The sequence below is a fragment of the Aythya ferina genome (assembly GCF_964211825.1).
Source record: "Aythya ferina genome assembly, chromosome: 7".
Lineage (NCBI taxonomy): Eukaryota > Metazoa > Chordata > Aves > Anseriformes > Anatidae > Aythya > Aythya ferina.
In genome coordinates, this window is record NC_140302.1 from 16086341 (window position 1) to 16102689 (window position 16349).

Here is a 16349-nt window from a genome sequence, read left to right on the forward strand (position 1 = left end):
GAATGGAAGAGACAAGCAATCTTGAAAATTTTCATAAAAAAGAAGAGGGTTACATGTTATTCCTCTATTTAATCTTTCTCATCCCACATGATTGAAACAAGTGATTTGTAACTAAGAAAAGTTAACCTTTATTGTATCTAAACTACACGGTATGCTTTTCCTTCAAAGGCTCCCTTGAAAGCATTGAATGAAGTCAGTTTCCAAATTCATCACTAGTCATCTCACATAGACTGATACATAAAGCTACTTAAATCAGTGCTAAACTATCAGATTGAAGTGATGTAAGTTTTTTCTACTTAATGTAGTGGAATAGAACAACACAATTAAAGGCTGAAATTTAAGTCTAAAGAAACAAACAGCTTAATTCTTTTTTTTTTTTTGCTTCCAATTTAAGACAACCTAACAATGCACATACTTGTGCATCTGTCAACAGGACTGCTCCTTTTTCCCTCCAACCTAGGCACAAACCTAAATAGACCAAATCAGAGCCTAGCTGCTTTGCCTCTCAGTTAATATGGATGCTGTATATTGGCTCTGGGGTAATCATGAGAAAACCAAGAGACTGCATTCCAAGCATAGCAAGGCATAGTTTCAAAGTCCTCTGGCAATAAGTCAAGTAAACTAGAACACTCCAACCATCTGGTCCCTAAAACAGCAAGCTGACCTACCTGTCTATACTGGAGATTAAGACAAATTCAGTTGGCTCGAGGCAAAGGAAATCCTGTTGTCCAAGTAAAATACATAACTATAGAACAAAAACCATATGGAAAACTGGAAGCAACATTATTTGGGTACCAAAGATACTTATTCATACTGTTAGTGTCTGCTTTGGTAATTCTAAGATACATAAACTTGACATAAAGGAAACAAATGCACAGAATATGAGACTTTACAGAACTACACTAATTTCTGTTAAAAACTGCTTTAAGATACGCTGTAACTCCACTTAAATCTAGTAACAGAAGTGAGCTTCAGGCACATACAAAACTCAGCTGGAGAAATAAGATACAGTAATCACCCTCTGGAAATGAAATTTGCAGCCAAATTAGCTACTTTTACCTTACAAGGAAGTCTATGGAAGGTTCCTCATACCATACAGCACACAGACTTCGAAAGCACTTCCAATTCATTCCTGCACACCCAGAGCTGTGAATCATCATGAAGTCTGAGCACCTCGTATGAATCCTGCTGCAGAAGTACAGATTAGTACTGTCCTAAATGATAACAGATGATACCAGAGCTAAATTCCCTCCTTGTTCAGATGCCTGTCTGAACAGCAAACAACACGCACAACAGTGCTTTAAGTAACCCTGCATCTTCTAGTATCTACCAAAACCCTATCCAACATGCAGCTACGCAGTTTTCCCCCACAAGTAACTGAGATACATCCTGTCCTTCCTTTTAGTATAAACACTAAACCAAGTGTTCAGTCAAAGAGAAGTATCAAGAGATTTAAGAGATTTATCATCACCAACCAAGCCAAAATGCTTCACCACAAGAAGTTCATACGTATTTCAAGGGCATGAAAATTTTCCTTCCACATACTCACAGGTCACTCCATCTCCCTTATAGATGACAATCAAAACTGGACTGAGACAGCCTCTAAAACAACCCGAACTGTGGCTTCACATAGGTAGTAATAGACTTACTAGATTCCCAGATTGTTTTTGCTACATCAGAATGCAGAGTTTGAGGTGGTCTTCATAAAAATCAGATCACACTGGTATTTCACTTATTTGTGTTGGCACAGAAAACATTCAAGGAACCAAAAGAGACAAATGAACACACTTATTTAGTGAATAATAAGTTTCAGAAGCAGAGAAGGTTCACCAAGTTTAAGACCTCCCACTACATAAAGTAGAAGGCACATGTCTACTATAAATGCCTTCATTTTGATATTCAGTTAAATTTAAGATCCACTTGTTACTTTCAATTTTATTTTTTTTTTTTTGAAGACAGATAATTTCACATGTATTGCTAGCTACATGAAGAAATTTCATGTAGCAAAACCAGAAGCGTAGGTTAGCTATCAGACTGAATTTTAGTATCTTCTGCTCATTAGATATAAGCTTGGTCAGTACTGCTTCCCTTCTGAACTCCCCCCATGAGCATCTGTGGTTCCTGCGTAAGACTTCCTATTTTCTTAGGGTTCAACACGGCCACAGTTCACAGCAAGAAGGTAGAGTTTTGCAGCACAAGAAAGGAAAAAGCTGATTCCTACAACACTTCTGATAGCAAACAAAAAGAGCATCCATTTTCAGACTTGAAGCCACAACAAAATGAGAATACAGATTCACTTCTAGCCTCTAACAGCAGTGATGCTTACCAGTACCAAGATAGCCAAACAAAACAATACTCACCACATCCCACTATTTACATGACATTGTGTTTCAACTTACTCTAAACACCATTATTGACACAGCTACTGTCATAAAGCCACCTTTCAGTCCAACCAGTTCTGAAATTCTTACTATTCCCTCCCCAGCACTCACGGCTCTGTTCCAGGAACTTGTTCTCATATGCCTGTCAGATGATTGCTCATTTATCTGCATCTTTATTTCCAGCATTTACTTCCATGATCTTAACAGGCTACTAAAACTGGGTTTAAGGCTAAACAATGTAATGAAGTAGGGAAGGAACATGTAAGAGATGCAGCTTTCACTTGTTTACTGAAGTCAACCTGCAAAGGCAGGAACTAAATAGAATTCAACTTTTACTTAAAAGTGCACAAGGAAACAATTTTCACTGGGTCCTTTCAATATTAAAAAAATATATTTCCCTATTTTAATACATACATGGTTGAAGAAACAGGCACTTATCTCACAATCTGGGATAAGTCCATAGTAAATGTTTCTTCACCAGCAGAAGATACACTAACATAACATTTTACACTGATTTTTCATCTTCTGTAGTGATATTAGGCAATTTGTTTTTCATAAGAGACTCATTTTTCTTGTGTAACAGTTGATTCCAGTGTAAAGTTAACGGCATAAATCATTGCTCAAATGTTTAACGTGATGCTTTGGTTAGCCACAACAGTATCTAGTTACATTAAATAGAATAAGGACTATAAATGGTGGGCTGTTTTCCAAGGGACAGAGCTCATTCACAGCACCCTTAAAACCTTACCCATGTCAGAAACTTGGTATTACATGATTCTTTTCCAAGTTGCTTTTGCCCCCAGTGCTCACAGCCACTTATACCTGCTCTGCAATTAATTCAGTGTGTAGAATATGACTCACTTATGTGGGAATCACCACAAAGAATTTGCAAACAAAGCATCCTCTATCAGACTTCTGCCAACTGCATGCATGTTTTTAATAAAATCAGATAACGAAGTGTCTGATCTGACAACTGCTCTGCGTTAGATGAAACAAGAAAATTAGCATCAGCAAGAAACTCAAAGGTCACAACCAAGTACTTAAACAATGGAAGGAAACTAAAACACCTTTACCATTTCATATTATCTAATTGCTACCATGTTTAGTTATAGGTGGCAATTCTGTTTTTTAGAAGCTTACTCACACACAACCCAAACCATAGCACTTCATCTTTTTTTGAGGAAGTTGTTCTGAATTTAAAAGCAACAGAAAAGAACACCACTCTTCTCAGAAACCACTACACTGGTGTGAAACAACAACTACACATTTCTGGGGCAGCTAGCAAGCCAAGAAAAACACCTGTTTGAGGAAAGGAACTGTTTAGCTATGAAATCAAAAACTATATCCTCTGAGTTTAGGAAACACCTCATACCCTACCAATGCCATGCTACATACAACACAGTAAATCAGCACAACAAAAATATTTGAAGCAAAAGCCACACGCAGGAGAGAGTTTGTTTGGCACCTTTTCTTTTTGCCGAGAACAATGATGTAGAGATGTGCCACAAAAGAGGCTAAGAAATAGCTCTTCAAACCATTTACTGCTTCAGAGTTATGAAGTTTCTTTAGCATTTCACTACCGCAAGTAATTGGAGAAGAGGTCAGATTCTACCTGCCTCCACCAAAAACTACAATAGCAAAATGACTATGCCAGAAGTTGGCTTGCAATTGGGAGAAAAAATATATTCTAGATTTCGGAGTTACAATAATCTGTCAAGCTGGGGGGAAGGAAATGGGAACAACAGAAGAAATACATTTCTTCCTGCTGCATGGGGGGTGGGCTGGGCTGACAGCCCAAGTGCCAGAACAGCCTGCTCAGGGAGTTGAGGAATGCACGTTCTCTCCAGCATTAACTTCACATAAGTGAAAGTAGCGCTATGCTTTGTAAAGTTACCATTTTTTCCAGAGGAAGACCGAAGGAAATCTGAAACCAAACTAAAATTTATTGATGTTCCCACTCCTTGATTTTCTGAAAAAAGGCACCTTTTTTAAAAAGCAGCACAGAATCAAGCAGCACTTTTTCAGCTACTACAGTTAAGTCAATCATTTGGCAATTGCTGGCCCTTCACAGTCCAATTTTTTGTCATTGTATCAGGGCACACTAAATAAAAATTGACCTTCTCACTACTGCTCTGCCCGAGCTTGGAAGAAACTGATTTGTTTAGGAGAAACCAATTTGTTTCATCTCCCAGTTATTCAGCAGAAGTATCATGCTGTAAAAGCTGCTAAGTGATGTTCAGCATAGTGCAACAAGTACTAGTCAGTTTACTAATTTCTCCTCTCACAAAGAACCTTGCAAGTTATGCAACAATTTCAAAACATCTATATACTTGAACATAACTTGAGTATTAGATGTGTTTTTTTGTGACCTATTAAAAATAGCTTTTGCAGACTTAAATAATTTGGGTTTAAACTTATCCATGCACATTCAAAGACTGGAATTGGAAGCTTAAAAGATCAGTCTTGAAGAAAGTAACAAATTAAGTTTTGTTTAAATTTTAAAAGCAAACACATACACCATTAAGTACAGCACTAGCAAGTAAGCTCCCCAGTAACTTCCAACTGGAGGCTTGAAGCAGCATTTTTATACTGATAACACTTAATTATCATTCAGTACATATTTCAATATTAAAAACTTTTCAGTATGTTTAGTATCCATAGAGTTGAAATTCAGACATTGGAAGTGCCAGCTTGTCTGAGCACTAATCATTTCACTCAATTCCACATTTCTGTATCTCATTTTGGTATTAACAGTTTTAGCCATTCATTACCTATGCACAAATATTTTACTCCTAAATTACAAGTCCAGTTGTTCAAAACCTAATCAAATTTGTTATCACCAGGAACCAAGCTCACCCTAAAACTCTTGTCAAAATTAACACATTATATGGCTCTCATATGTACTGACAGTCCATCTTGTTCAAGTCAGTTTCTGCTCCTTCCAAGGAAATTAATGAAAACAAAACATAGCCTGCATAAGAACATTTTATTAACATTTTCCTCCTCAAAGAGAGCTGCAATAAGCAGTCTCTTCCAGAAGCAGGAAAAGGTTTGAAGATAGCAGAGGAAGAGGAAGAAACGCTGCTGGAGAAACTCACGCTCCAGATCACAGCTTCTGATAGCTTCCCTGCTTGACAGAAGGAGCCTGCGGAGGAGCTGATGTCCAGGAAGTGGCTGTAAGATTACAATTGGGCAAGTTCATACAGACTTTCTGGTTTGGCCTTTAATAACCTTCCCATGTCATCACACCTGCTCCTTTCATTATAGAACAACTTTTTTTTTTTTCAGTTTCATCAAAAAACAAAAACATACCAAACATTGTTCAACATACAAAAACATTCATTATTTTGTCATCACACTGACTTAAGTAAGGCAACACCCATGATTTATCCACTACTGGCCAAAGCAGTCCCAAACAGTTTGCAGTTACAGAAGTCATCTCTCACTGTTACTTTAGCATTTATGGCACTTCACCTACTCAAGAAGTTACTTCCCATTGCTTTTTATGCACTATTCAACATTTAAGGAGGAATATGCCCATCTTTGTTATTCACATAAACACCCAGCATCATCAGTGTATTCATCAAATGTCAAAAAGCAGGTCCGTCCTATCTTCAAATGAAGAAGTCAACTGCCAGATGGACACCACCACAAGAATACCACATACTCCTGAACACCCTTATGAACTACAGATGTTTAACTTGCAGTCTTCACAGCAGGTGACTTTCTGGTCTTTGCTTACTGCTAACTTGAATCAAGGCTGCCTTGCATTAATAACGTGCATGTTTTGAGACAGTTAAAAAAACTTAGACAATTTTGTAATTACCATACAAGACTTACTTTAAATTGTCTAAACATGAGTTTAGAGAGCAATGAGAATAGGATGGCTGCTGAATACCCAGACATCTTTATACTTTGCAACTACCTTAAAGGACTTCATAGCAAGGTGGGAAATTGGGCTCTTCTCCCAGGCACCAAGTGATAAGATGAGTAGAAGCCACCTCGAGTTGTGCCAGGGAGGCTTAGGCCAGATATTAGAAGAAATTTCTTCACTGAAAGGCTTGTGCAGCATTTGAATAGGCTGCACAGGAAAGTGGTTGAGTCACCATCCCTGGAGGTCTTCCAGAGATGTGCAGATGTAGAACTTCGCAGCATGGTTTAATGGTGGAATTCAGTGCTAGGTTAAAGGCTGGACTTGATCTCAGATGTCTTTTCCAACCTGAATGACTCTATGATCTTACACTGCATACAATTTTATGCTCAGACTTGTGTGAAATTATTCAAAGTAGCATGTACTTTTCCTGAACTGTAATTCATCATTTATGTATTGTGTGCATCTGAAGACCAAGGTGAAGCATGTCACTTGCTTGAGTAAGCCTTTTTAGGGCATCATATAACCAGTATAATACAACTGTTTACAAAGACAAGTTACTATAGCTTTCCTGTCACATATTCTAAGCTTCAAAGAGGCACTTCACTGACCCTTGAGCTTGCAAACCAGGAAGAAGTGGTTAGGTAATGTCAGAGGAAACCTTTGCTTCAGTGACCATGAGATGGTGGAATTCAGGATCCTGGAAGGCGGAAACAAGATAAAACAGGCCCTTGCCTTCCAGAGAAGGAACTTTGTCCTGCAAGATCTGCTTGAAGAAATCCCACTGGATAAAGTCTTAGCAGGAAGAGGAGTTCTGGAAAGCTGGTTGTTTTCAAGGATCACCTTTTAAGCTCCAAAACATAACACCCAAAGCAAAGATGGCAGGAGGCCTGCATGGAGGAACAGACTGCTCCTGACATAACCCTGACTGAAGAAGGAAGCATATAAGAGGCAGAAAACTGGAGAGGTGACTCAGGCAAGAAACAGAGAGACTTCGTATGCAGCCATGTGGTCAACCTCAAAGTCCATCTGGAGTTTAAACTGGTGAGGGACATGAAAGGCAGCAACAACAAATGTTTGTGTACCAGCAGCAAAATGTAGACCATAGAAAATGTGGGCCCAGTGCTGAATGGGTGAGGGGACCTGGTGATAGAACAGAAGGCTGAGGTACTCAATGCCTTCTTCACTGAAGCCTTTACTAAGACTTGCCTTCAGCATTCCCAGTTCCCTGAGACTCTCTACATTTGGACACAGGCAAGTCTACCTTCAGTGCACAGATCATGTCACATTCATTGTTCTGTGAGCATAACCACTGATGGAAGATGGAACGCAATTTTATTACTCAAGGTCTCTTCATAAGGATTCTAAGCCAAGAGCAGCAAGGCACACGAGTGTTCTACAGGAACAGTTTGTTTCTGTCTTCTGCTCTTTATTGGATAACCCTGACATGAATCATCACTTTCCTACCCTAGCTAGGAAGTCAGGCTACTGGGAAGCTGCTTCAACACATGTTCTCACAGGGAGAAGACAAGCTATCCAAACTGCAGTCATCAAGGAGTCAATACAAGCTGACAGTTTCCATGATCATAGCAAGGCTCTCAGATTTATTATGGTTGGGTTTCGCTCCCTCTCCTTTTTCCTTTTTCATTAGTTATCCATTGGTCATCACCCAATTAAAAGTAATTATTCTGGAAGATCAGAACATTTATTACTTCAGATTAAGATTTTCTTTCAAAAAAAGATTTCAACATGTTTTCATAGAAAACTTTGGTTCTTGTCTCAGGACAGGGCCAATGCAAGTCATTCCTCATCAGATTTGAATGATTAGGCAAAACAAATGAAGGGACGGTTTACCATCTATTGATTCTCTATGTGATCTCACATTATTAAAGCTGCAGTACAGTTTTGACTTAAAGAGACAAACCAGACCTATTTCCAAACATTATACATGTTTTACCAATTCCATTTTGAGCTGCTAGAATGCTAAGCTCATGTTTTACAGAGATCCACAGATCCGTATTAGTGAAGCATTTGTAACTGGAAGTAAGATCCAGCCTTTATTTTATCTCAATTCTCTCTGCAGAGAGTCATCTCACATGCCTCGTGTCTTTTGAAGTACAGATACCTGCAACAGCCACCCACGTGTGCTGCATCTCCATGCACCTACACACATTATTACTTTAGACTCCAGTTATAGAATACGCTATATTTTAGTTCTTACCAAATGTCAAAAATTGAGGAAGAAATTATGCAGTGAAACATCAACTACTCTGCATCCATGCACTAAATGAATTGTACACATTTAAAGATATTTTCATGTCCAAATTTGATAATGGCAATGTCTAACACAAATTCCTATTGTTACGTTTAAAGATAAATGCCAGGAGTGTTAACATTTTCCCAGATTTAAAAACCATGGCTACTGAGGCAGGCTCTATATCAGAAAGAATTGCTTCTCAGCACTTGACTGAGCAAATAGAATCATAGAATATCCTGAGTTGGAAGGGACCCTTAAGGATCATCAAGTCCAACTCTTGACACCGCACAGGTCTACCCAAAAGTTCAGACCATGTGCCTAAGTGCACAGTCCAATCTCTTCTTAAATTCAGACAGGCTCGGTGCAGTGACCACTTCCCTGGGGAGCCTGTTCCAGTGTGCAACCACCCTCTCTGTGAAGAACCCCCTCCTGACGTCCAGCCCAAATGATGAAATAGAATTTGTCACTACAGGAAGAAAACCATCATTGCCTAGAGAGTTTCCTACCATCTCGTTTGGCTGTCTGACTTGCTTTACAGAGGGAGAATTGGCAGCAGAAGAAAATTGATATTGCTAACTTTGTCTTCATATCAGAAGTGAAAAAATACAAAGCCAGAAAGACCCACTATAAAATAGAGTTAGAAAAAAGAACTTCAGAACAATGCATACAAGCTGAAGTGGGGATAAAAAAAATAAAGTAGTCTTAACTCTGTGAGGTCACTGCCAAAACTAAGCAATAATCAAGACAGTGTCAAATTAGACCATTCTGTCCTCTGGAGAAGTATTTGCCAATTGTTTCATTTAGCTTGTGTTTAAGAACTCGGGCAGATGTGGAATCCAACCAACATACCTAGCATTTGCAACAACCACCACTTAATGTTTTCAGAAATCTCCTGTAGCTAGCATTAACACCGCACATTTGCTCAACACTTCTTTAAAACCACTGCTTATCCTCCTCCCACCCATCCAGTCCCCTTAAAGATTTGCATCATTAATCTAAATTACAACTACTGTGGAAAGGAGAAAGACACCTGTAAGTCACCCTGCTGATATTGTCAAGCTACACATCTCCAACTGTAAGACATACTGAATTATGTTTTATGTGGTTCATTCTTTTGCTAAAGCTTTCTAAAGGAATTTATGTCTACAGTCCGATACTCCTGTGAGGAAAAAGAATAGCCTCTAGCTCCAAAGCACAAGGCAGCACTACATGACACAGTAAAGTTGCAAGAAATTGGGAGCAAGAAGCCCCTCAGCCTTGGCCCTCAGTATGGATTTAAGAAGTCCTCCCTGTGGAGGGATACACTTAGACAGTAGAAAGCAAATATTGAGTTTCCCAGAGCCAGACTGGTATACACCATTCTGCTGGCATATGGAACTTTTTAGCCCAACCAACCACTGTAAGACTATCCACTGCTGAACATTACTCTCAGTTTTTATGCACAAGAGCAAGCTGCTTGTAATTACTAATGGAGGCCTCCACCATCTCCACACACATTTAAAGGAACAGAGAACAAAAGATTCCTTTTAGAGCTAATGGAAGACACTGGTATAAGTTTTCAGATATAACAGAACAAAGAGATAATTCCACTCAAATCAGAAGCTGATTTACTACTAACGTAGAGATGATCCCTAACAGATAAAAGCAAGAAAGAAGTTATGATGTGCTTTTGTGATTACAGAGTTGCTTTCTTTCTAATTTATCATTAATCACCCTTTCCCCCACCCCCATGCATACACCCTAAACTGGTTTGATCAGCTCTCAGAACATACAGCCACTTTTCCCACAATATGATAAAAGAAACCTAAAGAAACTGCAGGTACACCAAAATAAAGTGTTCTTCTTCAAAAAGAATTGTTTTTATAAAAGACTCATTCCTAGAAGTAATCACATTCCCACTATACATAAGGCATGGTAGCCTACAATGAAGAGGTCTGTTCTGTCACAAGATATCCAGGGCTCTTCTGGTACTCTCATTCAGTCGCCATTTGGCAGTAAGTTTGAACACAGTGTAGTTCAGATGAGCTACTAGAACAAAGTATGTCTTCCAGCATGAAGATACAATACAATAAAAACACAAAATAGGGGGGAGCTGAAGCAGGGGTTGATCTATGCATCTCCCTGGAGGAGTTACACACACCAAGAAAAGGAACTCTGCAAGTTCCTGCAGACTCTTCACTTGAGAGCCTTCTTTTGTGCTGTGCAGAAAACTCTATACAGAAAAAGCTCACTGTTTTTCTTCTCCATCCTCCTCCACAAGGCTCTTAATAGAAATAGTGCAAGCTAATTTTTCCTCTAAACCAAAAAGTTATCCCCAAGAGCTCACACCTGTCTTGCATACCCTGAGATGCAGGTAAGCCAGCTATGTCAGAAGAAACCATGTAGGGATGAGAAGGCTCTTTTTCCAGTCCGCTCTCCACAACCATCTGAGTATTTCTCCTTATTAAGGGTGTTTAGCCATGCATTTGACTAACTGTTGTAGTTGTGACAAGGGTTTCAATGCAGGCTGCATCTTCCACAAATTTATGAGTTATTTCCTGTCTGGTGGGCTGCAGGTACCAGCAGGCAATTCACAGCCTGTCAGAGGAAAACACGACAGCTCTTCCTGCCCAGCCCTACAAGCCTCAGCAACTTGTCATGCTTGAGAGGCTCACGGATGTGCACCCAGAACATACTGATTGCTTGAGGTGATCACTTCATTCACTAGGATGAAGTAGGGCAGCTGCTACACATACACTAAATGCCATTCTCCCACACTTCTTTGGTTTTAAATCTTTATGCCACTGAAGTACTAGTACAGAACTTTGCCTGTTTCATGAGCCCTTTGTGTGGTTCTGGTTGCACATGGATGGGGTGGGCTTCAGCTGATGACAGTTTGAAGAGACTGACCTCACAGCTTTAGGAAGTGACAGAAACCTGCCTGACCCAATGCTACAGTGCTGCTCTCATCTAGTACAACCTCCAGTTAAGCTTAATCTTGATCATGCCCACTGATGTTAGATTAGTACTTGGACAGCAGAGCTTGGAGGTAAAATCTGATAAACCATGACTGCAAGACAAGGCATTCACTATCTAAGAGACCCTTACTCCTGATTAGCCCAGCCTGTTTGCTCTTGTTGATGCAGAAAGATGTCAGTATAGTTGCACAAACCTCTGAATCTCAGTAGCTGAACAAATGTATACATCCACAGCATCCAGCGTTATAACTAACTACATAAGAAAGCAAAGCAATTTTCCCCCCATAAAAGTTAATCTGATAGAAACTGGACACACACAAACCCTTATGAAACATGTAGATTCAAATACAAGAGGACAGCACAGATAGCACAGAGGATGGAAAAGCAGAAGCTGCATCATCAGTTAGAGGATATGTTGACCTGTCTGAGCAAATCTCTTCTGCACAATCTCAACCACTTCATTTGTGACTACAAACACCTGACAAATCTTTTATGAGCATATCCCACTGCTATCACCTGCCTCAAACAGATCAAGCTCAGTTGAGATGAAGGACAGAAATACAGTAGTGGTCTCAAGCAAGGCAGGTTAACTCTTTCAGAATATTGATCTGGTTCAACAACCTAGCCTCTGAAAAGGCAATATCCCAAGTTTCTGACACCACTCCAGCGTTTAAGTCATGCATACTTCAGTCTCCTCACAGGTTTCCTCTATTACCTTAGTTCTCATGCAGAGAACTACTTCCCCATCTGTCAAACTCAGCTGCTTCACCTATGGAACTGCCAACATTTAGCACAGCCACAAGGACTCTGCTCTGAAGCAGTTCAGTTCATAACACCAGCAAAGTGACAAGGATAGTCTATGCTTGTAATGACAGCCAGAATCCATACAAAGCACTAAGTAAATCGAGCTTAAAAAGGCAGGGCAGAATTTGGTTTCTCTGTTTGGCAGTAGTGTAACATCACTCTGAACATACATGTTAGTAAGGTCACTACTGGAAAGTAGAGACTTTTTTCTACCTATGAAGTGTTGAAGTTGCATTATATAGTGTGTGATAGGTTTCCATGTTCTGCGTTACCATTAGACATCTTTAATAGAAATACCTCCTTAAAAGGTAGATATTTGATGAATGCTTTCCAAGAGTTAGAACACCAGACCACCACAAGGTTCCTTTCCTTCCAAGGGAATTTTGAACACTCAGAACTCCGAATTCCATTTAACTGCCCATTAAAGTAATAGAACGTTTGGCAAGCCCCAAGTTACTCCCTGCCTGTTGACGAATATTTTTCTAACCAGTCCTATCATTTCAGTGTTACATCTTCAGCTACAAGAACTATTAAGCAAAGCCCCAACCCTTCCATACAGGGCACACATCCACTCCAAATACCAGCCAATAAAAACATTAAGATCTTCAGTTAAAAAAAAAATCCTTTAGTGCATTATTCATCCTGCAGTGTTAATCTGAAGCTTCTCCTCTCGTTCTTGGATCCAGTCAAAGGTTATTTAGAAAACTTCTGCCACTTATCTTTACATGCAAAACTTTTGCATGAACAACATGTACCTCATTTCATAGTTAATAAATGTCATCAGAAGACTTAAACTATTTGGACTGTTCTACAAAGGTTATCCCTATCAGCATACTCTAGAATTGGTAGAATCCAACTCACATATTGTGGAAACTAATATACAAGAAGTACAGAACAAGCCTTTGGTATTTAGCATGGTGAAGGACTAACTTAAGCAAATGTTTAATTGATTTCAACAATAACTTCAACCTTTTCTTGCCTAGAAAGACTTTGCAACTAGCTATGACAGGAAGCTGGGAAGTGTACCTACAGTAGGTGTTAGTAGATGTCTCTGGGTGTGCAAGCCTTAAATAAAACAAGGCTAAAGGTAGCTTCATATAAATATAGCACATTCATTTCAGACAGAAAATACAGAAATGAATATCAAATGGCAAACTGAAGGAAAAGCTCTCCCACAGAGGTTTGTAGTCAAGATGTACCTGAGAAAGGCTCCCTTGTGCTTTATCAACTATTTTTAACTTAAGACTCTTACAAAAGACATATCAAATTCTGCTCCATCCTGGACATAGCATGTTGTGTTACTTGTATCTCAGGAATATTAACAAAATTAACTATAAAGGAAGTAACTGCATGTGGCTCCTTCCTTGAAGGAGGTATCTTCTCATTTCTTAGCCCATTTCCCAACACAGGGCACCTCCTAAGGCCTTGCACAAGAGAGGGTCTCAGCTCTTCCAACACCACCACCAGTTGATTACAAATGCAATAACTACATAGATTATGTACTGCACCTTCCAAACTGCGGTGCCCTTACTATAGGCTGAGGAGCTGGTAAGTGGTGCTGCAATGTGCCAAGTCATCACTGGTAAAGCGTGATTTCTCTGGTGGTCAGTATTCACCACCATCATGTACACTTCCCAATACTTACACTACATGGTGAACCCCAGACAAACAGAGCAGGAAATGTGAAGAACTCCCAGCCACATTGCTGTCTTGGTTACACCAGCAATTCATTTTCTGAAGCCACTAGAAGACCAGCAATTAGAAAACCTGACTGAACAAATACCCCTGCTTATGTGAAACTGTAGTTTCAAAGATGTTAAGCATGATACACTAAAAGCACAGCGCTGGATAAGAAATGTAACTTCATTTCTGAATTATTTTGTGTAGCCAAAGCTGTGTTCTACCAAACCAGGACGTCTTTTCTTTTAAGTACCTACTCAAGTTACACGCTTCTGTTTGCCCTTTGTGAATTACCAGTCTTTCCCCTTATCAAGCTAGCACACAGAGAAACCAAGTCAGAGACTTCGAAAACAATGGCTCAAAATGAAAAAAGAACTGGCATTAGCAAGCTGCAGAAAGAAACTAATTTTTTTTTTTTCATTTCTCTAACAAATGGTGCTTCATCAGACTAAGTTTCCTTGGGGTGGGGCATAAAAAAAAAATAAATCACACAACCCAGTGTACAGGCTAAGCTCGGAAGCAAAGCTTTAATTTGAAGTCTTCCTTTCAAGGAAAAGTATTTCATACACTCCAGCTTCACACCCTTACAGCCAATATACCTACTAGACCAGTGCACTGCTGCAGGCAGAATGCTCTTCAGTGGAACTCACGAGTTCCAGCTCAAGCCAGCAAGAAGCAAGAAGTGTTCCTGACAGTACATCCCATAGAAATAAGTCATGGAGTGGTGAGGAGCAGAAGGCACGGTTACACTGCAGAACCTCAAAGTGACGAGTTATTATTGCAGCAGCAAGTACTGCAGGCTGAAATCTAATAAACACATCACTTGCATTAGTCATCTTGACAGCTTCTTATACCACAAGCCTCACGACTTCAGCATTTTAATGCATTTATCAGATACCAGTGATGCATTTCCAACTGTTGTTAAAGTGTTCCATTTTAAGTTAAAGTTTTTTGGCAAGAGATAATTCCTGCCATGAACAGCTTAAGAATGTAGAAGAATCACACCGAGCAAGAGGTGTGTTATGTTTTAAAATGAATCCCGAGTGCCTGTACGTGAACCTAACAGAAGCGCAAGGCAGGTATTACCAACTGCTAAAGAAACATGAGCGTGCAGCATTTCAGCTCTTTCTACATCCAGCGAGGCATTTCTGCTTTGCAACAGTTTGCTGTACTCCTGATGCAGCCGGTTACAGAAGTATTAATAGAAAACACTTCTACCATTAGTCACTCGCACTCCTCAGGCTGAAGAGCCTACACTGCAAACACTCCTGCCTTGGGAAGTCGCACAACTCCCAGCTGCTCGCAGGAAACCAAAGCGACCCGAGCTGATCTCCAGCCACCTCCGGCTGCAGCCGAGCAGCGCAGGGCACCCCCGGGGCGGGGTGCCGGCAGCAGCGGCTCCAGCCTCGCCCTCACCCTCCCCGTGCCCGGGGCAGCAGCACAGAGCCCCGGGCGGCAACAGTTGGGGCCGCTCCGAGACCGGGCAGCCGGGGGCACGCAGCTGGGCTCTGAGGGGCTTCGTCCCCGGTGGGGGGCCACAAATGAAGCTTTTGGGGGCTTCTCGCCGCGTCCCGGCGGCGGGCAGGGCTGCGCGGCGGCCGTTAACGGGCACCTGCGTGAGGGGAGCGGCCGGGCCGGGCCGTGCGCCCCTACTCACCCGCACCAGGTTGCTGACAGCGGCCTGCACGGCCGAGACGGGGGCGGTGAGGTCCGGGATGGCCTTGCCGTCCACCTCGCCCTCCTCGTGCATGATGACCAGGTGGGAGATCTGCTGGGCCACCGGCTCCAGGATGCTCTCGATGGTGCGCGTGTGGAACACGGGCATGGCGGCGGCGGCGGGGCGGCCCCAAGTCCGCACAAACTCCGGCGAAACTCCGGCCCCGCGGGCTGGCACCGCACCGGGAGAGCCGCGGCCTCCGCGGAAGCAGGAAAACGGGGAGGAAATTAAAAGTTAAAAAATGCAGAATTAAAAATAAAACAAACACGGATCCACCCCGAGCTCTCCGCCCCTCCCCGGCGGGCTGCGGCAGCGCGGAGCAGCGCGAAGCGGAGCGGCGGCTCCCGGCTCGGGCTGGCGGAGGCGGGACTCGAACCCGCCGCCCTCCTGCCTGCCCCTGGCGGCGCCCACCCCGCACTGGCAGGCGGCGGCAGCCAGGCGGCGGCTTTTCAGGCGGCCTCGCGCGCCGCCCCGCCCCCTCGGCCCGCCTCGCCCAATGGCCGGGCCGCCGCCGCCGCCGCCAGTGGCGCAGAGCCGCGTCCGTCAGCATTCCAGCGCCCCCCCCCTCCTCTCCCCTCCCCGCCGCCTATTCCCGGCCAAGCCGCGTTGCGCGCTCGCTGGTTTCCCAGCGCGGGGTGACGTCAGACATTCTGCTGTCCATATAAGGAGACGATTAAAGCCG

At 41.8% G+C, this 16349-nt stretch overlaps 1 protein-coding gene across 5 annotated transcripts in view; it reads right to left on the bottom strand.

The window, feature by feature from the left end:
* Positions 1–16081, bottom strand: part of VCL (vinculin) — a 63056-nt gene extending 46975 nt beyond the window's left edge. For 2 of the 5 annotated variants that reach the window (XM_084526505.1, XM_084526504.1), the window contains exon 1: positions 15608–16080. In XM_084526505.1, coding sequence (XP_084382631.1) covers positions 15608–15775 — 168 coding nt within the window. In that variant the 5' untranslated portion in view covers positions 15776–16080. Of the gene's footprint in view, positions 1–15607 lie in introns of all 5 variants that reach the window. The other 3 variants (XM_084526507.1, XM_084526506.1, XM_084526508.1) reach the window with 2 other exon arrangements.
* Positions 16082–16349: the final 268 nt, after the last annotated feature.